At 44.1% G+C, this 24,274-nt stretch overlaps 1 protein-coding gene across 4 annotated transcripts in view; it reads left to right on the top strand.

The window, feature by feature from the left end:
• CELSR1 (cadherin EGF LAG seven-pass G-type receptor 1) overlaps positions 1-24,274 on the top strand; it is a 271,369-nt gene that overhangs the window by 214,397 nt on the left and 32,698 nt on the right. For all 4 annotated transcript variants that reach the window (XM_075345116.1, XM_075345117.1, XM_075345118.1 and 1 more), the window contains exons 17-23: positions 2,026-2,120; positions 3,287-3,496; positions 8,953-9,136; positions 18,035-18,178; positions 19,350-19,539; positions 19,921-20,088; positions 21,008-21,134. In XM_075345116.1, the coding sequence (XP_075201231.1) occupies positions 2,026-2,120; positions 3,287-3,496; positions 8,953-9,136; positions 18,035-18,178; positions 19,350-19,539; positions 19,921-20,088; positions 21,008-21,134 (1,118 nt within the window). The remainder of the gene's footprint in view (positions 1-2,025; positions 2,121-3,286; positions 3,497-8,952; positions 9,137-18,034; positions 18,179-19,349; positions 19,540-19,920; positions 20,089-21,007; positions 21,135-24,274) is intronic.

The following is a 24,274-nucleotide window of genomic DNA, read 5'->3' on the forward strand; positions in this document are numbered from 1 at the left end:
TTTTTTTGCACACACATAGACTTGTATAGGCACCTCTCATATGGAATAAAATAGTGCACACTGCGATTTCTTTATAGGCGGCACACATTGGTATAATCCGCTCGTCTGAACGGCCGGGAACCCTCTCTAGTCCAGAATCATTTTGTCTGTGGCCCCACTCTACTTTACCATTGTGTCACCCTGTTACCAGGTGCTTTATAGGATTAGCTGTCTCTGTTAATCAGATCATTATCCATTTTTGAAGAGCACTGACACAGTAAAACATATGTTCGTTAGACACCATAATTCCACATAATTATAGGAGGCTTCTTTTCACCCACTTCTTCTTTCTCTTCCACATCCATTAAACACTGCCACGTTAATGCACGGCAGGCAGGACAAGCTCGGCACTAAATTATTTACACCCTGAGTCATACCCTGCACACCTCAGACTCTTCATTTCCTCAGAATGCAGCCGGCACAATGGCAGTGCAATTATTGGGAACATTTATTTCATACTACATGTGGTGGCCAGTGAGGTGTGACACTCACAGGGCTTTGTACGCTGCATATACCCATGTAAGTCTGGCACTATTAATGTTTGTTAGTTTGTCCGTATTTATGGGTTACTATGGTTTTATAATATTGGAACCTGTCAGATCAGGTGCCAGAAAAGGACTGTCATAGTATTACTGCCCTGAGGAAAACCTGCACAGAGTAACCAGTAATCTAAAACTACAGCCATCCCACAAAAGACGAGGTTTCAAAGACCGACCTGACAGATGTTTGATAAATTCCACCAGCTCTGTGCAAGAAACACCCATCCAATTAGCATGATGTAAATCAGCATGGGACAGGTCCACACAGCTACTGGGTCATATAGCTTTTCTAGGTCAGTGTAGTGTATTTGTATCACAAGCTATAGATAGCTGTATATATTCTATCGGTGTTTGTTTACATCGGAAGTACTCATATGCACAATGAAAGAATGAAAAACAGAATATTACAATTTTAGCTTGGCTAAAAGTAAAATAATATTTGAATTTAAAATAAGTGGGGAACAATATATGGATAAAAAGATCACAAGAAATGTCAGAAGGGGGTATCAATACATGCATTGGTGTTATAATTACTGTATGCTACAAGTGTATGTGTATGTATGTATGTATGTATGTATGTGTGTGTGTGTGTGTGTATATGTGTATATATATATATACATACATACATACATACATACATACATTACATACATACATTACATACATACACATTTTATATATATATATATACATATATATATATATATATATATATATATATATATATAAAATGTGTATGTATGTATATATATATATATATATATATATATATATATATATATATATATATATATATATATATATATAAAGAAAATAATAGGCATTCAAATAGAGATATTAATGAGTTCAATACATTATTTAGGTAAACATAGGTATACGCTGCATATAACAACAATAAAGAGCATGACATGCAGTAATGAACCAAATGTAGACCAGGACTCTAACATACGTTTTGGTCATACGCACTTATGTTTTCTATTTAAGTTGTGTAAATCAATGTTGTAAATGATATGACTAGTCTAGTGTATATTACTGCTTTAGGCTATTAGAGTCGTGGTTCATTCATGTAGAATTTCCATCCATGGAGAGAGTAAAAGAAACCTTCATGGTGTGTAGGACTCATTTTGCCATTAGACACACTACATTGTCTTTACTGCTTTGCCATCCTTGCCTAGATGCCAACCCAGTGGAAAAAAATATTGTTGTCTAAAAAGATCCTCAGTTCCTTTCCTCCATGCATAAAGTGAAGTGACTCAAGAAATGACAAATTCATCTCATGGAGCTCATGGGTTTGATCCTATGCTATGACACAAATAAAATAAGTCCTATAGATAATATTGGCCTTCTTGTTGATTCTGAGGTTATTAATTACCTAGTCTATGATGAGGTAACACTGTATTAGATTTCTACCTATTTTTTGTTTAGCTCCCACATTTGTTTCCTGCAGGGAATGCGATCCGGCACTGTAGTGAGGAAAAAGGCTGGCTTCCTCCCGAACTCTTCAACTGTACCACACTGACCTTCGTGGAACTAAAAACCCTGGTAAGAGCATTGCTAAGCTGCCCAAACACCGGGTCCATTTTACCAGCCCTCTTGTAAGGGCTCAATTCAGGGGGAAGCCTCATCAGGTTCCACAGAAATGTCGGTAACAAATAGTACACTATTGTTTGCTTGTCTCTCGGCGGGTAGTCTACTTTAGCTTGTATTTAGTAATCTACCATTGGTAGGCTACAAATCCGCCCTGCTATTAATGAAGCACCCTACTGACCCCCAATATACCGGCAGGCAGTTTGGATTTGACCTTTACTGGATGTGTAGTTATGATTAAAGTTCGTTTACACCGTCCGGCAGCACTAAACAACCGCCAATTGTTCTATATCTACAGGTTAATGATCATTTAGTAGCCTTTTTACAGTGGCTAACTTACTGTAGAAGATTGTTTGGTACACACAAGCCACCATTATTCTCGGCAGCACTAGTCCTGTTTACACAGGGCAGTGTGCTGCAAGAAAGATGGTTTTTTTTGTACACCACAGAAAATCATTACACCTGATAAATGAGCATTTTGCTTGTTCTTTACATGATTAGAACCAAAATATACAATAAAAGACTATCATGAGCAAGTGTTCCTAAGAACGTTCATTCAGAATAATCTTTCAGTGTACATGCATCTTAAGTCTTAAACATGCTTCTTTGGTATTGGGCATTTGTTTTATGACCATTAGAAATCGTTTCAGTTTTTGTTGTTTGTATGGTGTTGGGTACCCGGGTTATGTGCATGGTCAACCCTACACTGGATGATGCTCAATAATGGATATTCTGGTAAAGTGACTCTTATTCTCTCGCTGACAGCCTGAAGCCTGTGTACTCAGCTCTACAAACACACTTTGTTGAGATGAATTTCAGGAATCCTGTGCATGTCTTGTGCTGCTGTTATACCGCTCATATTAATTGCACAACAGCAATACACTTTACGGTATGCTCCAAACTATTTGTGCAGCCAGTGCCAACAATGTGCACCGCTCACAGCCAAATTGCAAAGAAGTAACATCAACTTGTTAATGAGATGACACTGACGTCTGCCTGTAAATGATCCTTTATAACCATTATAAGTTTAGTATCATAGATGTCTGTCAATACAAAACAATGGTGACCTAAGGAAATACTTTGATTATTGTGCAGTAACAAAGTCTCCATTTGATTTACAGAATGAAAAGCTTCACCGAAATGAGACTATTTTGGATGGAGTGAAGTCCATTGAGATCGCTAGAGTCCTGCAGAATGCAACCAATTACACAAAGTCTTTCTATGGGAATGACATCAGGACCAGCTATCAGATGCTAGTGAGGGTGCTGCAATATGAGAGCCAACAGCAAGGCTTTGACTTGGCTGCAACTAGAGATGTGGAATTCAATGAGGTATGCCTGGCTGTCATATATTTATTTTCCTCACTTATACAGTTAGGTCCAGAAATATTTGGACAGTGACACAAGTTTTGTTATTTTAGCTGTTTACAAAAACATGTTCAGAAATACAATTATATATATATAATATGGGCTGAAAGTGCACACTCCCAGCTGCAATATGAGAGTTTTCACATACAAATCCGAGAAAGGGTTTAGGAATCATAGCTCTGTAATGCATAGCCTCCTCTTTTTCAAGGGACCAAAAGTAATTGGACAAGGGACTCTAAGGGCTGCAATTAACTCTGAAGGCGTCTCCCTCATTAACCTGTAATCAATGAAGTAGTTAAAAGGTCTGGGGTTGATTACAGGTGTGTGGTTTTTGCATTTGATAGCTGTTGCTGTGACCAGACAACATGCGGTCTAAGGAACTCTCAATTGAGGTGAAGCAGAACATCCTGAGGCTGAAAAAAAGAAAAAATCCATCAGAGAGATAGCAAACATGCTTGGAGTAGCAAAATCAACAGTCGGGTACATTCTGAGAAAAAAAGGAATTGACTGGTGAGCTTGGGAACTCAAAAAGGCCTGGGCGTCCACGGATGACAACAGTGGTGGATGATCGCCGCATACTTTCTTTGGTGAAGAAGAACCCGTTCACAACATCAACTGAAGTCCAGAACACTCTCAGTGAAGTAGGTGTATCTGTCTCTAAGTCAACAGTAAAGAGAAGACTCCATGAAAGTAAATACAAAGGGTTCACATCTAGATGCAAACCATTCATCAATTCCAAAAATAGACAGGCCAGAGTTAAATTTGCTGAAAAACACCTCATGAAGCCAGCTCAGTTCTGGAAAAGTATTCTATGGACAGATGGGACAAAGATCAACCTGTACCAGAATGATGGGAAGAAAAAAGTTTGGAGAAGAAAGGGAACGGCACATGATCCAAGGCACACCACATCCTCTGTAAAACATGGTGGAGGCAACGTGATGGCATGGGCATGCATGGCTTTCAATGGCACTGGGTCACTTGTGTTTATTGATGACATAACAGCAGACAAGAGTAGCCGGAAGAATTCTGAAGTGTACCGGGATATACTTTCAGCCCAGATTCAGCCAAATGCTGCAAAGTTGATCGGACGGCGCTTCATAGTACAGATGGACAATGACCCCAAGCATACAGCCAAAGCTACCCAGGAGTTCATGAGTGCAAAAGAGTGGAACATTCTGCAATGGCCAAGTCAATCACCAGATCTTAACCCAATTGAGCATGCATTTCACTTGCTCAAATCCAGACTTAAGACGGAAAGACCCACAAACAAGCAAGACCTGAAGGCTGCGGCTGTAAAGGCCTGGCAAAGCATTAAGAAGGAGGAAACCCAGCGTTTGGTGATGTCCATGGGTTCCAGACTTAAGGCAGTGATTGCCTCCAAAGGATTCGCAACAAAATATTGAAAATAAAAATATTTTGTTTGGGTTTGGTTTATTTGTCCAATTACTTTTGACCTCCTAAAATGTGGAGTGTTTGTAAAGAAATGTGTACAATTCCTACAATTTCTATCAGATATTTTTGTTCAAACCTTCAAATTAAACGTTACAATCTGCACTTGAATTCTGTTGTAGAGGTTTCATTTCAAATCCAATGTGGTGGCATGCAGAGCCCAACTCGCGAAAATTGTGTCACTGTCCAAATATTTCTGGACCTAACTGTATATCCCTATTAATTCCATAGCGCTTTTCAGGCGTGATCACATACAAAAGTATGAAAGTCATTCTAATAATTAAATGGCTCTTGACTATTCATATGTTCAAAAGGTGCTTTCTCTGTAGTCCACATTGTCTTGAAAAAGTAATCATACCCCGTGAACTTTTCCATTTTTTTTTTAACGTTACACCTACAAACTTAAATATATTTCATTTGGACTCTATGTGCAATTATAGCAACACTAAGTAACAAGTATTTGTGAAGTATACAGGAAATTATTCTTGGCTTTCTAAATATTTTAAAAATATACTTGCTACTTTGTGTTGCTATATCACATAAAATCCCAATAAAATCCATATAAGTTTGTGGCTGTAATGTGAAAAAAATGTGGAAACGTTCACGGGATACGAATTCTTTTTCAAGGCACTGTGGGAGCAGATGATTTTCTCATTCTACATACAACTGCAGTCAAAATTATTCCAACTCCATTGTCAGGTTTATTAGCAAAACGTACAAACTTTCTGCTGTCTGCAATAAACCAGTCAAACAAGAACAATTTAAATGACCGATCATCACAAACATAACAAGTCGTGCCTCCAAACTCAACACAAAGGCCCCCAATTAATTAGAACTGGTGTTTATACACCAGTCTTAATGACAGGCATTCAGAAATAAGATAGGCCAAATTTATTAATTAATTCATCACATCTTCTCAGTGCTGTGCGGCTTATCAGAGGGCTACAGTAACATGTCCGGTGTGAGAAACGCCTCCACTTTTGAAGAATTTGACCAGCGGGCATAACCACACTTTGGCTTCTCCCAGCTCTACCCATTTTGGCAGAGCTGCCCAAAAGTGTTGTGAAAAAGCCAAAATATTTGCACAACTTCATTTTGTGCAAAATGTTTGTGAGTTATGTTTTTATCAGTATGTATATACTTTGATGAGTACAAGTTACTAATACAGTATGAGAATTACTCAAACACTTAAGAACGAGTGTCTTTAGTACATAAGAGAGTGCCCTTGGATCTTATGACTTGCTGTAATTTTGTGCGTGCCCACGATCAGTTTTCATAGCGTTTTGGACGCAGAATTCAGCTGCGTCCAAAATGCTGCGTTGTATAGTACAAGTACAGTGGATGGGATTTCTAGAAATCTCATGCCCACTGTGCATGTGCAGCCCGCAATGAAAACTGACCTGTGGTGCAGCTTTCCGAGCTGCAGCATGTCAGTGGTTTGCTGTGGAGTCGCAAACGGTCTCCGTAGGGAGAACACAAATGAGAGACCGCAGCGCCCCGAACTCTGATTGTGGGCACAGGTAGCTGCATTCTCCTGTGGAGGAGACTTGCAGCCCCACAGGTCAAGACCCGCTGAGTCCAGGGCGCATCGAGTCCTGACCGTGGGCACGTACCCCAAACATAACACATAGCCAGACTAGCTTCTGGCAGCATTCCTGAGGAACCTTATCATATTCCTCATGGGCAATGGCATCTATATCACTAATATTCTTGGATTTGCATGCTATATTTTGCCGCCTTCAAATCTCACCAAAACATTTCTATGACATGCAAGTTAGGCAACTGTGACAGCCACTCTAGAATCTTCCAGGACTTCTGAAACAAAGTCTTGGTGAACTTTGAAGTATTCTTGGGATTTTTGTCTTGTTGGATTGTCCAATGACACTCAAGCTTTAGCTTCCTCATACAGCTTCCTCGACACACTGTAGGTTCCCAGTGTCAAAGTAACCAAAGCAGCCCCAGAGCATCATTGAGACACTACCAAGCTGCACTCTATAAGTCTAGGCATACCACTGGTTAACTGGCCCAATTAATTTCAGTTTTGTGTTATTACTCCACAGAACAGAATCTTAAACCTTCCGTGGCTTCTTTATATCGTTTTGAACATTTTGTAATTGACTTCCTGCGAGTCATGTGTCACCTTACTGTTCTCCGATCTTCTTGCATGCAATAATCGGATAACAGGTGCAGAGAAGATGGAGGGCTTAATTTCTCAATCTTCTCCACTACCTGTCTTGGCATATATTGAACTGCACACAGATGACATTCGAGTGCTGTCTGATGTTTAACAAGCACGCATAGACTTGTATAGATCGGCTTGATCCGAGACACATTGTCAATCACCACATGCAATTTTTTTTTTGTCATGTCATACCAGCATGAGAAAAAAAAAGTGATGATCAGCATTTTTCCATGGTGTAACATTGGGCCCATTGCTATGCGATAATTTATCAGGTAGCACTCATCCATGGTATAAGGGGGTGTGAGCAAGCTCTTACTGTGAAAACTGAATCCTCAGTACCTAAGATTCCTCATCATCGCTTTCAGGAGCTGGTATGTGGCTTTGTAGCTGGTCATACCAGCCAATGACGCTTGTCATGAAGGAGTTGAATAATTCTAAGATTGCAGTAGTCATTAAAAGTGGCATTTTGTATGAAATTTGGTGACGCCACTTGTTTTATTAGTTGTGATTTGCTATTTAATTGGTTTGTGAAATATTTGTTCTTCAGGAACGCTCGTGAAGATTGACTGTTGGAACTGTGTGCTCTCTGATGCTCCTAGCATGGCTGGTTGGGCTTCTGCAGCATCGGAGAAGCGCATGGCTTCTGAAGGAGGCGATCCAGCAGGCTGCTTGTAAGCTGTATACCAAACAGCTTGTAAGTGCACACTCTTTGCCTAGGAAATTGATCACTGCAGAGTTGGTGACCTAATCAATGAGCTGTAAAGTACACAAGAAAAAATATTTTCATTCTTGAGAATGAAAAGGATTTTTAATAAGAAGTATATGCACAGGTGCCTGTTTTTACAAGATCTCTTTTGCTATTTTAACCAGTTAAGAACAGGAGACTGCACCTTTCGACTGGTATTCCTTCATTGGTTTATTGTAAATTGCAGAAAGTTTGTAAACTTTGATAATAAAAGCCCTATGTGAAATTGGGGTTGAATAATTCTAATTGCAATTGTATGTTCTGAGTTTATTTTTCACAATTTATTGCTCCATCTTATGATTTTTGCATATTTAGAACAACCGTTCACTTCATTTTTTGGGAGTAAGGCAGTTGTACAAAACAAAGTGAGGCTTTATGGTAACCGGACTCTTTATCAGCAGTAAATAATGATATTCCAGTCAGATACAAGGGGGATTGTCGAATGACAATATCTAAAGATCATCAACGTTCCTTGAAAACAGGTTAATATGTCTGCTGCCTAGGACTCTAAGCTTCTTTCACTCTTCTCAGAGGTTTGGAAGCTGAGTCCTAATTTCTTAACAGCACTGAGAATTGGAGCCAAAGTAGTGTTGGGTTTCTAGTTTAATAATTGCTGTAATCTCTGAACTTGGCTAAGAATTACCACTGAAAAGCTGCCTTAAGGGATTACTGGTAAGTAATGCAATTTGCAACCAAGAAGTCCATTATGAGAGGAACAAAACCTGGTTGAGGTTCAGTCATTTGTAATATTTTACCAAACCTGGAAATCCATTTTTATCAGAAAATACAGGGATCTAACTGTATTCTCCAGATAACCTCTACTGGAAATTGCCACGAGGGTCAGATGGAGTTAGCTGCTTTTCTTGTGCTGAAAGAACATAAACCTATCTCTTTTTCTTTGCCAAATTTTCTCTTTTATATGCAGTAGCCATCTTGTAGGAATTAAGAGGGAGAGACAGGTGACTACTGAGACACATAGAGAACACGAACGTAAGATCAATCCATGTATCATGGTGAATGTCTCTCTTATACTACATTTTACAGAACGTCATCCATGCAGGCAGTATAATATTAGATCACAGCAACAAACAGTATTGGGACCAGATCCAGAGGACAGAAGGAGGCACAGCACACCTGCTGAAACATTATGAAGAATATGCCAACAACATGGCCCGGAACATGAAAAAGACGTATATGAAGCCCTTTATCATTGTTACTAAAAATATTAGTAAGTATTACTCTGGAGTAGTAAACCAATCAGCACCACAGCCTCTTCAGCCTGCCAGTGGTTCTTATTAAAGTCTGCAGTTCTAAAATATGCTGGTTACTGTGAAAACCTTCTTTCATTCTTCATGTCAGTGCTTTAAAATTATAAAGATGCACCATCTAATATATAAAGCTGAATGTGTGTATGTGTGTGTATATGTATGTGTGTATGTCCGGGATTGGCATCTGCACCATCGCAGCTACAGCCACAAAATTTCGCACACTCACACTTCTGGACCCCGAGAGCGTCATAGGCTATGTTTTGAGGGGACATTTTAATCCCGCGCTTTACAGTTATTCTTTACAGTTATTTGCCAAAAAACCTGTCTCCATTAAAGCGAATGGAGCTGGGAGCCACAGTGCAGCCAGAACTTCAGAAGAATGCGCAGCCACGTCCTTAAATGGAATGTTGGCGTGTCACAATGCAGCCAGGGAAAGAGACAGACACAGACAGGGTAAGAGACAGACACAAAAACAGACACAGACAAAGAGACAGACGGAAAGAGAGAGACAGGTTAAAAGACACACAGACAGGTAAAGAGACAGACACAGACAAAGAGACAGACACAGGGAGACAGACAAAAACAGGGAAAGAGACAGACAGGGAAAGAGAGGGAAAGAGACAGACAGGGGAAGTGACAGAGATAGATAGACAGACAGGGAAAGAGATTGAGACAGACGGAGAAAGAGACAGAGACAGTCAGAGACAGACAGGGAAAGAGACAGACAGACAAAGAGAGACAGAGAGATATATACAGACTGGGAGACAGACATAATTACATTTATATCTATTTGTTTTGTGGTTTTTGTGTGCAGAATAAATTTTTGTTAATACACTCTATTTCTTTGTCGCTCCATTGGGAGACCCAGACAATTGGGGTGTATAGCTTCTGCCTCCGGAGGCCACACAAAGTATTACACTTAAAAGTGTAAAGCCCCTCCCCTTCTGCCTATACACCCCCCCGTGCATCACAGGCTCCTCAGTTTTTATGCTTTGTGCGAAGGAGGCACACATGCACGCATAGCTCCACATTTAGTCAGCAGCAGCTGCTGACTATATCGGATGGAAGAAAAGAGGGCCCATAACAGGGCCCCCGGCATGCTCCCTTCTCACCCCACTCTAGTCGGCGGTGCTGTTAAGGTTGAGGTACCCATTGCGGGTACATAGGCAGGAGCCACATGCTGTTTTCCTTCCCCATCCCTTAAGGGCTCTGGGTGAAGTGGGATCCTAATCTGTCTCCAGGCACTGGGACCGTGCTCCCTCCGTAGCCCCTGGGGAATCTGCTGGACAGGAGCCGGGTATCGTCAGGGACAAGGCCCTGCTACTGTGAGGTACTCTGTGTCCCCTTGGAGACGGCGCATGGAGCGCTTGTGTCATACACGCTGCAGCACTGCTGGGTGTGTTAGTGCGCCGGGACTACCGGGCTGACCGCGCTTATTTGCCGGCCGCGCTTATAACTTTAGTCCCCGGCTTTTGCGGCCTAGTACCGCATATTCCCGCCCCCGGGCCTGCCAGTCAGGGTAAGGGCGGGACGCTGCACAGGACGTCTGCGCTGAGGGCTGGAGCATACTTTGTATCCTCCTCCCCCCTCACTGAGCACCGTGGGGCACCAGATTCCCGCACTTTCTAGGGCACGCCCACGGCCCCCTCCTCCTCACAGAACGCCGGCAGCCATTCCTGTCAGCACTTCTGAAGCTGGAGAGGAGAGACAACACGGCTCTGGGAGGCCCAGGCAGGGAATCTGGTGGTCACACAACCGCTTTGGGCGGTCGGTAAGCAGCACCTGTTGCTAGGTGCTGGCCCCCCTGGGTGCCGAATTGTATATATATATATATGCTTATATGCTATACATTTACTCTGTACGGTCGCACTGTTGATTTTTGGCTATATACCCTCCCGGATTGTACTCAGAGGAGACAACAGCATGTCGTCCGCAAAAAGCAAGGGTGCCAAAGCACAGGCTTACTTTGCAACCTGTACCTCATGTGCGGCTATACTACCGGCAGGTTCCACCGACCCTCATTGTGTGCAATGCTCGGCTCCTGTGGCACTTACTCAGCCGGAGCCTCTGCTACTGGTGGCCCAAGTGGAACCACCTGCTACCACTGTCCAGGTGACAGGGACGGAGTTTGCAGTATTTGCTGACAAACTTTCTGAGAGTATGGATAAATGGTCTGCTAAGATACTAGAAGCCTTGCAGTCCAGGCCGGTAACACAGGCCCCGGGCACTGTGGAATCATTGACCCCAGGCCCCCCTCGGTTGGAGCAGCAAAGTGCTCCTGGGGTGACTCATAGGTCCCAGGGTGAGGTCTCTGACACGGACCGCAGTCCCAGACCGCCTAAGCGGGCTCGCTGGGAGCTTCCCTCGACTTCATCACACTGCTCAGGGTCTCAGCAGGAGGACTCTCTAGAGGATGAAGCGGAGGTGGCAGATCAGGATTCTGATCCTGAGGCCGCTCTCAACCTAGATACACCTGAAGGAGACGCCATAGTGAATGACCTTATAGCGTCCATCAATCAGGTGTTGGATCTTTCTCCCCCAGCTCCTCCAATTGAGGAGTCAGCTTCTCAGCAGGAGAAATTCCGTTTTAGATTTCCCAAGCGTACAATGAGTACGTTTCTGGATCACTCCGACTTCAGAGAGGCAGTCCAGAAACACCGAGCTTGTCCAGATAAGCGCTTTTCTAAGCGCCTTAAGCACACACGTTATCCCTTCCCCCCTGACGTTGTCAAGGGTTTGGGCTCAGTGTCCCAAGGTGGATCCTCCAGTCTCCAGACTGGCGGCTAGATCCATAGTTGCAGTGGAAGATGGGGCTTCACTCAAAGATGCCACTGACAGACAGATGGAGCTCTGGTTGAAATCCATCTATGAAGCTATCGGCGCGTCCTTTGCTCCGGCATTCGCAGCCGTATGGGCACTCCAAGCTATCTCAGCTTGTCACTCGCAGATAAATGCAGTCACACGTGCCTCTGCTCCGCAGGTGGTGTCCTTAACCTCTCAGGCGTCGGCGTTTGCGTCCTACACCATTAATGCTGTCCTGGACTCTGCGAGCCGTACGGCGGTAGCTTCCGCCAATTTGGTGGCAGTCCGCAGCGCCATGTGGCTACGTGAATGGAAGGCAGACTCTGCTTCCAAAAAGTTCTTAACCGGTTTGCCATTTTCTGGCGACCGCCTGTTTGGTGAGCGATTGGATGAAATCATTAAACAATCCAAGGGAAAGGACTCATCCTTACCCCAGTCCAAACCAAACAGACCTCAACAACGGAAGGTACAATCGAGGTTTCGGTCCTTTCGGCCCGCGGGCAGGTCTCAATTCGCCTCGTCCAACAGGCCACAGAAGGGTCAGAGGGACTCCGATTCATGGCGGTCTAAGTCACGTCCTAAAAAGACCGCCGGAGGAACCGCTCCCAAAGCGGCCTCCTCATGACTTTCGGCCTCTTCACACCGCATCCTCGGTCGGTGGCAGGCTCTCCCGCTTTTGCGACGCCTGGCTGCCACATGTCCAAGATCGATGGGTGAGAGACATTCTGTCTCACGGTTACAGGATAGAGTTCAGCTCTCGTCCTCCGACTCGTTTCTTCAGAACATCTCCGCCCCCCGAGCGAGCCGATGCTCTTCAGGCGCTGTGCACTCTGAAGGCAGAAGGAGTGGTGATCCATGTTCCTCTTCAGCAACAGGGTCACGGTTTTTACTCCAACTTGTTTGTGGTGCCAAAAAAGGACGGATCTTTCCGTCCTGTTCTGGACCTAAAACTGCTCAACAAACACGTAAAAACCAGGCGGTTCCGGATGGAATCGCTCCGCTCCGTCATCGCCTCAATGTCCCAAGGAGATTTCCTAGCATCAATCGACATCAAAGATGCTTATCTCCATGTACCGATTGCACCAGAGCATCAGCGCTTCCTGCGTTTCGCCATAGGGGACGAACACCTTCAGTTCGTGGCACTGCCTTTCGGCCTGGCGATAGCCCCACGGGTCTTCGCCAAGGTCATGGCAACAGTAGTAGCAGTCCTACACTCTCAGGGACACTCGGTGATCCCTTACTTAGACGATCTGCTTGTCAAGGCACCCTCTCAAGTGGCATGCCAACACAGCCTGAACATTGCTCTGGAGACTCTCCAGAGATTCGGGTGGATCATCAATTTCCCAAAGTCAAATCTGACACCGGCCCAATCACTGACATATCTTGGCATGGAGTTTCATACTCTCTCAGCGATAGTGAAGCTTCCGCTGGACAAACAGCGTTCACTACAGACAGGGGTGCAATCTCTCCTTCAAGGCCAGTCACACCCCTTGAGGCGCCTCATGCACTTCCTAGGGAAGATGGTAGCAGCAATGGAGGCAGTTCCTTTTGCGCAGTTTCATCTGCGTCCACTTCAATGGGACATTCTCCGCAAATGGGACAGGAAGTCGGCGTCCCTCGACAGGAACGTCTCCCTTTCTCAGGCAGCCAAAGCCTCCCTTCGGTGGTGGCTTCTTCCCACTTCATTGTCGAAGGGGAAATCCTTCCTACCCCCATCCTGGGCGGTGGTCACGACGGACGCGAGTCTATCAGGGTGGGGAGCGGTCTTTCTCCACCACAGGGCTCAGGGTACCTGGACTCAGCCAGAGTCCTCCCTTCAGATCAATGTTCTGGAGATAAGGGCAGTGTATCTTGCCCTAAAGGCGTTCCAGCCGTGGCTGGAAGGCAAGCAGATCCGAATTCAGTCGGACAACTCCACCGCGGTGGCATACATCAACCACCAAGGCGGAACACGCAGTCGGCAAGCCTTCCAGGAAGTCCGGCGGATTCTGCTGTGGGTGGAAGCCACAGCCTCCACCATATCCGCAGTTCACATACCGGGCGTAGTAAACTGGGAAGCAGACTTTCTCAGTCGCCAGGGCATGGACGCAGGGGAATGGTCCCTTCACCCGGACGTGTTTCAAGAGATCTGTTGCCGCTGGGGGATGCCGGACGTCGACCTAATGGCGTCCCGGCACAACAACAAGGTCCCGGCATTCATGGCACGGTCTCAAGATCACAGAGCTCTGGCGGCAGACGCCTTAGTTCAGGATTGGTCGCAGTTTCAACTGCCTTATGTGTTTCCTCCTCTGGCACTGTTGCCCAGAGTGTTACGCAAGATCAGGGCCGACTGCCGCCGCGCCATCCTCGTCGCTCCAGACTGGCCGAGGAGGTCGTGGTACCCGGATCTGTGGCATCTCACGGTGGGCCAACCGTGGGCACTACCAGACCGACCAGACTTACTGTCTCAAGGGCCGTTTTTCCATCTGAATTCTGCGGCCCTCAACCTGACTGTGTGGCCATTGAGTCCTGGATCCTAGCGTCTTCAGGGTTATCTCAAGAGGTCATTGCCACTATGAGACAGGCTAGGAAACCAACGTCCGCCAAGATCTACCACAGGACGTGGAGGATATTCTTATCCTGGTGCTCTGATCAGGGTTTTACTCCCTGGCCATTTGCCTTGCCCACTTTTCTTTCCTTCCTTCAATCCGGATTGGAAAAGGGTTTGTCGCTCGGCTCCCTTAAGGGACAAGTCTCAGCGCTCTGTGTTTTTTCAGAAGCGCCTAGCCAGACTTCCACAGGTACGCACGTTCCTGCAGGGGGTTTGTCACATAGTCCCTCCTTACAAGCGTCCGTTAGAACCCTGGGATCTGAACAGGGTGCTGATGGCTCTTCAGAAACCACCTTTCGAGCCAATGAAGGATATTTCTCTTTCACGCCTTTCGCAGAAAGTGGTCTTCCTAGTAGCTGTCACATCACTTCGGAGAGTGTCTGAGCTAGCAGCGCTGTCATGCAAAGCCCCTTTCCTGGTGTTTCACCAGGACAAGGTGGTTCTGCGTCCGGTTCCGGAATTTCTCCCTAAGGTGGTATCCCCCTTTCATCTCAATCAGGATATCTCCTTACCCTCTTTTTGTCTTCATCCAGTTCACCAATGTGAAAAGGATTTGCACTTGTTAGATCTGGTGAGAGCACTCAGAATCTACATTTCTCGTACGGCGCCCCTGCGCCGCTCGGATGCACTCTTTGTCCTTGTCGCTGGCCAGCGTAAAGGGTCACAGGCTTCCAAATCAACCCTGGCTCTGTGGATCAAGGAACCAATTCTCGAAGCCTACCGTTCTTCTGGGCTTCCGGTTCCCTCAGGGCTGAAGGCCCATTCTACCAGAGCCGTGGGGGCGTCCTGGGCTTTGCGGCACCAGGCTACGGCTCAGCAGGTGTGTCAGGCGGCTACCTGGTCGAGCCTGCACACTTTCACGAAACACTATCAGGTGCATACCTATGCTTCGGCAGATGCCAGCCTAGGTAGGCGAGTCCTTCAGGCGGCGGTTGCCCACCTGTAGGAAGGGGCCGTTTTACGGCTCTATTACGAGGTATTATTTTACCCACCCAGGGACTGCTTTTGGACGTCCCAATTGTCTGGGTCTCCCAATGGAGCGACAAAGAAGAAGGGAATTTTGTTTACTTACCGTAAATTCCTTTTCTTCTAGCTCCAATTGGGAGACCCAGCACCCGCCCCTGTTCCCTTCGGGCTGTTGTTCTTTGTGTACACATGTTGTTCATGTTGAATGGTTTTCAGTTTTCCGAACTTCCTTCGGATTGAATTTACTTTAGACCAATTTATAAGTTTCCTCCTTCCTGCTTTTGCACCAAAACTGAGGAGCCCGTGATGCACGGGGGGGTGTATAGGCAGAAGGGGAGGGGCTTTACACTTTTAAGTGTAATACTTTGTGTGGCCTCCGGAGGCAGAAGCTATACACCCCAATTGTCTGGGTCTCCCAATTGGAGCTAGAAGAAAAGGAATTTACGGTAAGTAAACAAAATTCCCTTCTTTGTTAACAGCAGTTATTAACCCGGGCGAAGCCGGTAGTACAGCTAGTTTGAGATAAAGGCTGAGATTCTAGAAAATGCATACATTTCAGAATATACGTGTGAGTCGTAGTAAATGAGATTTACTATCCTCTGGTGACTCAGAAACATTTTAAGAGCTTAGTCTTGATCACAGGTATTAAAGAAAGGGCGTGTTTGGCAGAAGCATAGTATACACATATTGACGATCAAGTCATGCCTCTGAGTTATGTATTACACATACTGTACGTCTGGCCTGTTAACATAATAATATTACTCCTAATGTTAACTATTACAGCAAACCTGCATATATTACTCAACATTGAAATTGCAACATCAAAAGAAAAAGTCGTGGAAATATGAAAATCACAGGATAGTCATTTTAATTATATGCAAATGATAAATAAGTAGATACAAAGTTTTCAAAACATATTTATTCAGTATCGAGTATGAGTGCCATGCTCAGAAATACATGCACTTACACGCCTTGGTATGCTCTTAGTGAGCCTATTAACCCTTGCCAACATGCGGCGTAGATGTACAACGCAAATCGGGAGCTTTTGGGAGCACAAACTGAGCCCGCCACATACCTGGCAGATAATGTCACAGCCACGATCTGCCTCTTTACAGACATGGGTTGAGTGAAGCTCCAACAAAAACAGTTAACCGTTAAATGTCGCTGTCAGTCTGTGACAGCGGCAATAACAGCATGTCGGCATAGGGGAGTGTCATATATATGGCCATCCTGTGATGTGATAGAGGGGCTCCGATGGATTCCTGTTAAAGCCACCGGTCTGTTAAGATCCGCATGTCTTCCATCACTGAGCTCCATTGCAACCCAGCCTGTGACTGGGCTTCAAAGGTAACCATGATTTTTAATATACATAGCAATACTGTGGTATTTTTGTGTATAGTACAAGGAAGCTGCAGGTTCTGATCCCCTAAGAGCAGTAAAAAATAGTTAAAAGTAAAAAAAGAGTTTGAACAAATATGACAAAAATTAAGATATTTAAAGAAATAAAAAATACACATGTGGTATCACTTTAAAAAGAGTTATGACCCTTGAGGAAGGAGAGAAAAAAATAAAAACTGAAAAACAGGAATTGGTAAGGTCACAAAGGGGGTTAATGGTTGTCTGGTGAATGTTATGCCACGCTGAATGCATTTGGAAACGCAAATCATCAAAATCCCCTTCTGCCAGCTTTCTCTGCAATTGCCGACCAATGACATCCTAGATGTGCCCGATTGGTGACAAGTCCAGAGAGGCTGCAAGATATGGTAACATATTGAGGCCTATAGAATACGCAACATACGGCCTGGTGTTGTCATCTTGAAAAACGGCTCCTAGTACATTGTGAAAGCACTTATTCCACAACTAAATAAATGTAACGCAGAGATGTTTGCATACCTGGAATGAAGAGTAGAGGGGAGTGGCTGTCATCCAATTTGCCACCATAAGCTCAGCAATTTCTCCAAAGTGTCTAAGGAGCTGTTTTACCACATAACAACACCAAACCGCATATTGCTCATTGTACTGTGAGCAACCTACTTGGCCAAAATTTGCTACCATGGGTTGTAGTGTCTCCGAACATATAGGATGTTTTTGTTTCGCAATTGCAAAAGGAACTGTCAGCAGTGGATCTTGATGATTTGCCCAAGTGGCAGAACATTTCTTAGATAACCATTAATAACCTCATTGATGGCATATCAAGGCACAGAAGTGCGGGTATTGCATGGAAATCATACTCAATACTGAATAAATTGAAAGGTCTTGAAAATTTGTTTTTTTTCAGTTATCTACATATTAGGTCTATTCATCTTGTGATTTCCTTAATTCTACGCCTTTTCCTTCTTCAATTCCTGTACAGTTTAGATACAAAAACCTGTTCTCTCTACATTTGTGAAAATGATTGTGGAAAACTGGAATTTACATAATTCTTATAGTATCTTACTAAGATGTCTTGCTTGCCGTAAGAATGTAATCCATACCTTTAATTCTGCCTTCTTTCCTCCAGTTATTGCTGTAGACATATTTGACAAGGCGAATTTCAGTGGAGCCAAAGTCCCCCAGTTTAATGAGATATATGAAGATTATCCTAAAGACTTGGAGTCGTCAGTCCTGTTCCCTGATACTTTGTTTAAGCCCCCTGAAAGAAAAGGTAAAATTACAGTGTTTTTCATTCATCTTGGTTAATACTCAGACTTAACTGTGTTAGGCAACATACTCTGGTAACACATAGATTTCTTGACAAACGTGGTAATTTAATCTAGCTGTGTTTCTATATAATATATCGCCTTTGCATCTCTTTTCTCATGAATAGTAAATGAGTATACTTTATAAATCAGCTCAAACAACTACTTGTCAATCTCCATCGCTGGCAACTTCTTCCTTCATTTATGCCGGTGCCATAAATCACCTAAAAACAAATCACTGTTAAAGATATATGTTTTGTAAATGTCAAGGGCATGAGATGTGTGGGCGGATAAACATTACAGTATATGGGATATAAAAGAAATCTTTTGATATGCTCTTGATGTGTTAAGATTTAAGACATGAGCTCTCTATAGTTTCACCGAGTCTCATTCATTCTTATGTAGAGGAAATGCACGTAGCTCAGTCTATAGGGAAACGGATTGATGTATGGATGCATAATGTGGATTAGCAGCTTGCCAATACATGATTTACAACATACGTGAACCTTTCTTTCTATTACTTGGTTTCATAGATGGAGACCTAGTCATCCTTTGTAGAATGACCTGTCATGAATGTTGTACATCATGTACCAGTATATGAGACGGCATGAAATATAAGGAAATACTTGTTAGTATAAGGGCATGTCCATCTTTAGAGTAGACCTCACCACCACCGGAGCTGCTCCAACCCCCCAACATACTGTCTCCTTCCCCAGCACCCTGTAGATTGTTAGCCGGTGAGGGCAGAGTCCTCTCCCCCTATATATTAGAATGTCACTTTTTAGTTTTTTACTATATTTTGTATATTTCTGTAAACATTGTTCACATGTCTGGCATAATGGAATTAATATAGTGATGGGTTTCCTTGAGAGCACCTTGCTCTTGGACTGCCGGGAAGCTGATGAATAACAGTGACTGTGTCCAGAACTGTCATTGCAGAGAATCACGCTGTATAGCGGGTATATTTATAGATGACCTCGGTGGCATCAGAGACCTTTTATTACCACTTATTTTTATCTTGTACCATTCATCATAACATTTTACCGCTGTATACATTTTGAAATAAAAGTTTTACCTCTTACATGATGGCCTTGTAATTACTCACATTATATTACAACTATTTCTTTTTCTACGTAGCTCTACCCACTGACAAGCCTTCCAACCAGATATATCCTAACAGTGATGAGGAATATGACTCCCGTCTCTCTAAACGCAAAAAGAGGCAACCGGATCCATCCGATCAGCATGCTATTGCTATGGTCATAGTATATCGCTCTTTGGGGCAGCTCTTACCAGAAACCTATGACCCTGACCGCAGAAGCTTAAGGTACTCAAGAAAATCTCTCTTCATTCTCTGTCGTATTCGTGTATCCCATATTCTGACTATCTACATTTGTGTAATAATATAGTGTAATACTTTGACTTGTAAGGTCAAAAAAGCAAAATCATGTGAAGAATAGCTGACCATTCGGTAAGAATAGGTCACATAGTGGCACATACGTCCTTTATGGGCTAAGGAAGGAAGAGCGGTGACACCATACTCATCTATTACTGTAATCTAAGGGAAGTACCGCACTAACAAATCTGTGTATGATTAGGTCCCTTCTTGAAAATCCTATTTTTTTCCCCTGAAAGTTGAGGTTTGCAGTTTAGCCTTTTATTGGCAGACATTGTAATCATTAGTATGTTTTCTCTTTTTGCGTCCCAGAGTTCCCAACCGACCAATTATTAACACACCCATTGTGAGTGCATCGGTGCACAATGAAGGGGAACCATTGCCACCTCAACTGGACAAGCCAATAATGCTGGAATATACAATGTTAGAAACTGAGGAGAGGACCAAACCTGTGTGTGTATTTTGGAACCACTCCATTATGTGAGTATCTCGTTTTCTCTCACCTTTTTTTCAACTTAATGTGAGAGCAGTATGATGTAGCGTCAGAGACCCTGATTCCAGCAATGTGTCCGTTACTGGGCTGCTTGTTGCAATTTTGATAAAATCACTGTTTTATCAGCAGAAGATATCAATAGAGGTCTAGTAAACCTGCTGCCAGGTAGTCCTGTATATTCATGATATCTAGAACCAGGAAAACAGGAGCTTTAAAGGCCAATTATAATTTTTTTTTTTATTTAAACACACAGTAAAACCACATATAATAAACACTCATAGAAACAGTAGTAAGAAATGCTACTTGAAAGGGAACACCCACAAGCATGTGAGAGACAGGGTCTAGGAGTTATATAGACAGAATACTAGGGAGCCCAAGTAATGTTAAATAATGCAAGTTGTCTAGCCGGTAGAATGAAGCAATCAAAAGTGATAAGTTCAGGCACTTGCTTATTTGTAATCATAAATTGATCAGCAGCTTACCCATAGTTAGTACGCCTCACCCCGTCTGTCCACATGAAACAAAACCCCTCCGAGCTCTGTATAACACCACCACCACTGATTGCCAGTGTTTTGCTTACACTCAGTATAGACAGAAAGCTGTCAATCAGTGGTGTGGGCGGGGTTATGCAGAGCTCAGTATTCAGAGAACTGGTAATTCTGCACAGTGATGTTATCAAAACTACAACAAGCAGCCCAGTAAGTGATACTTCTCTGAAATCAGGGTATCTGCCCCTACATCATGCTGTTCTGAGCTGGAGTAACAAAAACTGAGTGAAAGATTCCTTTTAAGTATCTGCCATGTGCGTGCTCAACTCCTTGTTGAGCTCAGGTATCCATTTCCATGGAGATCTTTGGCGAATTTAGAAGATTCTGATAAAAAAAATAAACAATTTCTTCCAAACAGAACTGGCGGCGCAGGAGGGTGGTCCTCCAAAGGCTGTGAACTGGTCTTCAGAAATAAAAGCCACATCACCTGCCAGTGTAATCATATGACCAGTTTTGCTGTTCTGATGGATATTTCGAAGCGAGAAGTAAGTTTCCTACATACTTAATCTACAGTAGAATGTAACAAATTAAGGAGCACACACAGCGCGTTGTACCAAAATGCCAGTCTAGACTTGGCAGTCCAAATGTAAATCCAGATTTATTGGATATTTCATGAACCGTCCACCTTCTGGTGCACAAATGCTTAGTAGGAAAACTGTGATGGAGCATTTGCTGCTAAATAGCATGAATCAATAATTTTATGTTCAAACTGAACTTTCATTGGAAGAGATGTGTTGGATACAAGGTCACATATACACCTGGTATTCCAAATTTCAACTAGATGTCTGTCTCAGTCAAGTGTAAAAGGAGGGAATCAAGAAAAGGAAAGGAAGCGAGCAATAAAACAATATTTTTAAATCTGGGTTGAGATGATGACATAGAGTAAGTGGCACCTTCTGTCACGTAAAACAGTGGTCAGATTATCAGATTAGTCCTGAACTGCGGGTATGTCTAATACGCTGGGTGCTTGAGAAGTGGATGAGTGTTAAGCTGTTGTAGATGAGAAAGTCTAATGCTGCGTTCACACCCCAGTAATATGGCTCTGTGCAGGAACCACGCTGTGCATATTTTCAATGCAATAAGAAGGTGTACAAGTGCGACACTCACCAATATGTTTTATGTTTTATTTCATAACTTAAAACATCAGTTTTAACAGCAATTTGCAAATGCTCAATGCAGCCACTGTCTGTAATAGATACTTGTACTTCTTGCGTATTTATGTTTCTCTCTGTTGCTTCATTGTGGGGGAGGGGGGGGGGTCAGGAGGCCATAAGTGTATGCTGCTGCCAATAGGAGGCTGGCACTAAGCAAAAAAAGTTAGCTCTTCCCCAGTAGCATACACCCATCAACTGACATGGAGATATTCACTTTTTAGCTTAGTGTCAGAGGCAGACAAGGGGCTGCACTCAGTCCTGTTTTTACCTTAAATTTGTTGTGTGTTAATGATTTCCCTTTTTTCTTTCAGATGCAGCTTATGATTGGGCAACAGAGTGTAGGTGTGTCACTCTGTTGATCCCCCTAGAGACCGAGACCACAGTGTGGGGTTACATCACTACTGCTGTCTCTCTTTGGTTTGTCTGGCAGGACTCTAGCTCCCTAACCCATCAAGAGTGTTTGGGGCTCCCCAGAGGTCGATCCTTGCTCTCATACCCCTGCTTGGTCGCCCCCCAGCACCTGACGTGCAGGGAGGGAAGAAAAATCCGGTACCTTCCTGGTGTCCGACAGATAATGTCCGGGATGCCTGACGACTGTCTTCCTCACTTTACTGCGAAGATGGATTCTATGGCTTTCAGGACAGGTTCTTCCTTCTCTAGGCCCCTGGCTATGGGGCAATCCATAAAAAAAAGGCTTTATGTTCATAGATGATAATCCTTAAAGAGGTTGGTCACTACTTTACTATTGATGGTCTATCTTTAGGATAGGTCATCAATGTCTTATTGGCCGGGATCCGACACCCCACACCCCCACCGATCAGACATCCTATGTGCTGGCGGCAGCCGGAAATGCTCACTTGCGGAGCTACCCCGTCAACTGATAGTGGCTGAGGTCAGGTACTGCTGTCATCGCTGGTACTGAAACCAGCTGATCGTCAGGGATGTGGGGTGTCTGATCACTTCCCCTGCTGCTCAGTCAATCAGCTGTGCTCCCTGCTCTCCAGGCCCAGCCTACGAGAGTGTGTCTCTCTCTTGCTTGTCATGCCAGATCCTTGTGCTCCATTCTCTGTCACCACACCCTTTTTTCGGCACCAAGTTCGCCTTCTGCTCAGTGCCATCTTCCTCTCTACGGCAGCACTCCTGCGCCTGAAGTCTACGCCCCCCTACTTCACGCCAGACTCCCACCTCTTGCTATTCTCTCCTGCTCCAAAGCCACAGCTCTTCAGGGATCCAGCCCAATTAACCAGGGTAAGCTAGAGGCAACTCCTTCCCTATCATCTTTCTCTCTGGCAGTTATCTCCTTTTTATACTCAACCTCAGGGAACCTTCATCCAACTCTTGTCCTTCACTTTGCCTGTGCCTCTTGGCACAGGAAGTTTCCCTCTGGTCAGACGTCAGCCCTCTGCCCAGGCTGTAGCAGTACACCCCTTGAGTAGTCCACTGCTCTCTCCTAGTCAGTTGCCGACCTAACCAAGGTATCCCAGGCCTTGGTTTCGGTCATGGAACGGCAACCTAATTCAGCCACCACTATGGGCGGCCCTCTCGCTTCACATGGCAAGTTTGACTCCCCAGTTCCTCAAGTCTCAAGAGATACAAGAAATGAGTCCACACTAGTACTACTTCCAGGTGTGCCACTTCTTCAGTGTCTTCCAGGAGGGCACACATTTCTTGCTCTCCTTCCTCCAACACTCTGACGGTTTAGGAATTGGACCCCCATCTGAATTTCTAAGTTGATGGATAGCTTGATTAAAAAGACCTTCTCAGGTTTTTGCTAATCACAAATAATTTAACTGCATTTTCGTCATGGAATGGGAGCATCCGGAAAAATGTTTCTAAAAATGTAAACAAATGGAAGTTCTATACTCATTTGTGTTTAATCTGCAGAGATGGACAGAATCTCCTTCAGTGGATCCCCCAGTCTCCCAGCTCTCCACCAACACTATCCTTCCTCTCTCAGATGGGGCCTCCCTCCGACAGGCACACTGGGACTCTGGCAAAGTCTGCCTATGAGACCACGGGATTAGCTCTCTGCCTGTCCTTCCCCTCCACTTTGGCCTCCAAGGTGGTTTCCACCTGGGCCAAGCTACTTTGCTAGGACATCCTGTCTGGAGCACCCATCTCTGAACTGGTGGACCTAGCCAACCAGAATGCTCAGTCTGAAAAATTTCTCCTAACCGCTTCACTAGATGCTGCCGCTTGCTCAGCTTTTTCAGCCAGCAGTTGTCACAATCCGCAGAGCCTTATGACTTAAGGTATGGAACGTGGACCCAACATCCAAGAAGTCCCTCACCAGTTTCCCTTTCCATCTCTTTGTAGAAAAGTTGGACAAGATCATCTGAATGCCACTCTTCCACAGCAGAATTCAAAACGCCCACCCCCCAAGAGATGTTTGTTTTCTTTTCATTCCTTTTACCAATTTTTATCTGGAAACTACAGTCGCCAGGACAAGTCTTCAATCTGCCAAGAAAACA

The sequence above is a fragment of the Anomaloglossus baeobatrachus genome, chromosome 4, assembly GCF_048569485.1.
Source record: "Anomaloglossus baeobatrachus isolate aAnoBae1 chromosome 4, aAnoBae1.hap1, whole genome shotgun sequence".
NCBI lineage: Eukaryota > Metazoa > Chordata > Amphibia > Anura > Aromobatidae > Anomaloglossus > Anomaloglossus baeobatrachus.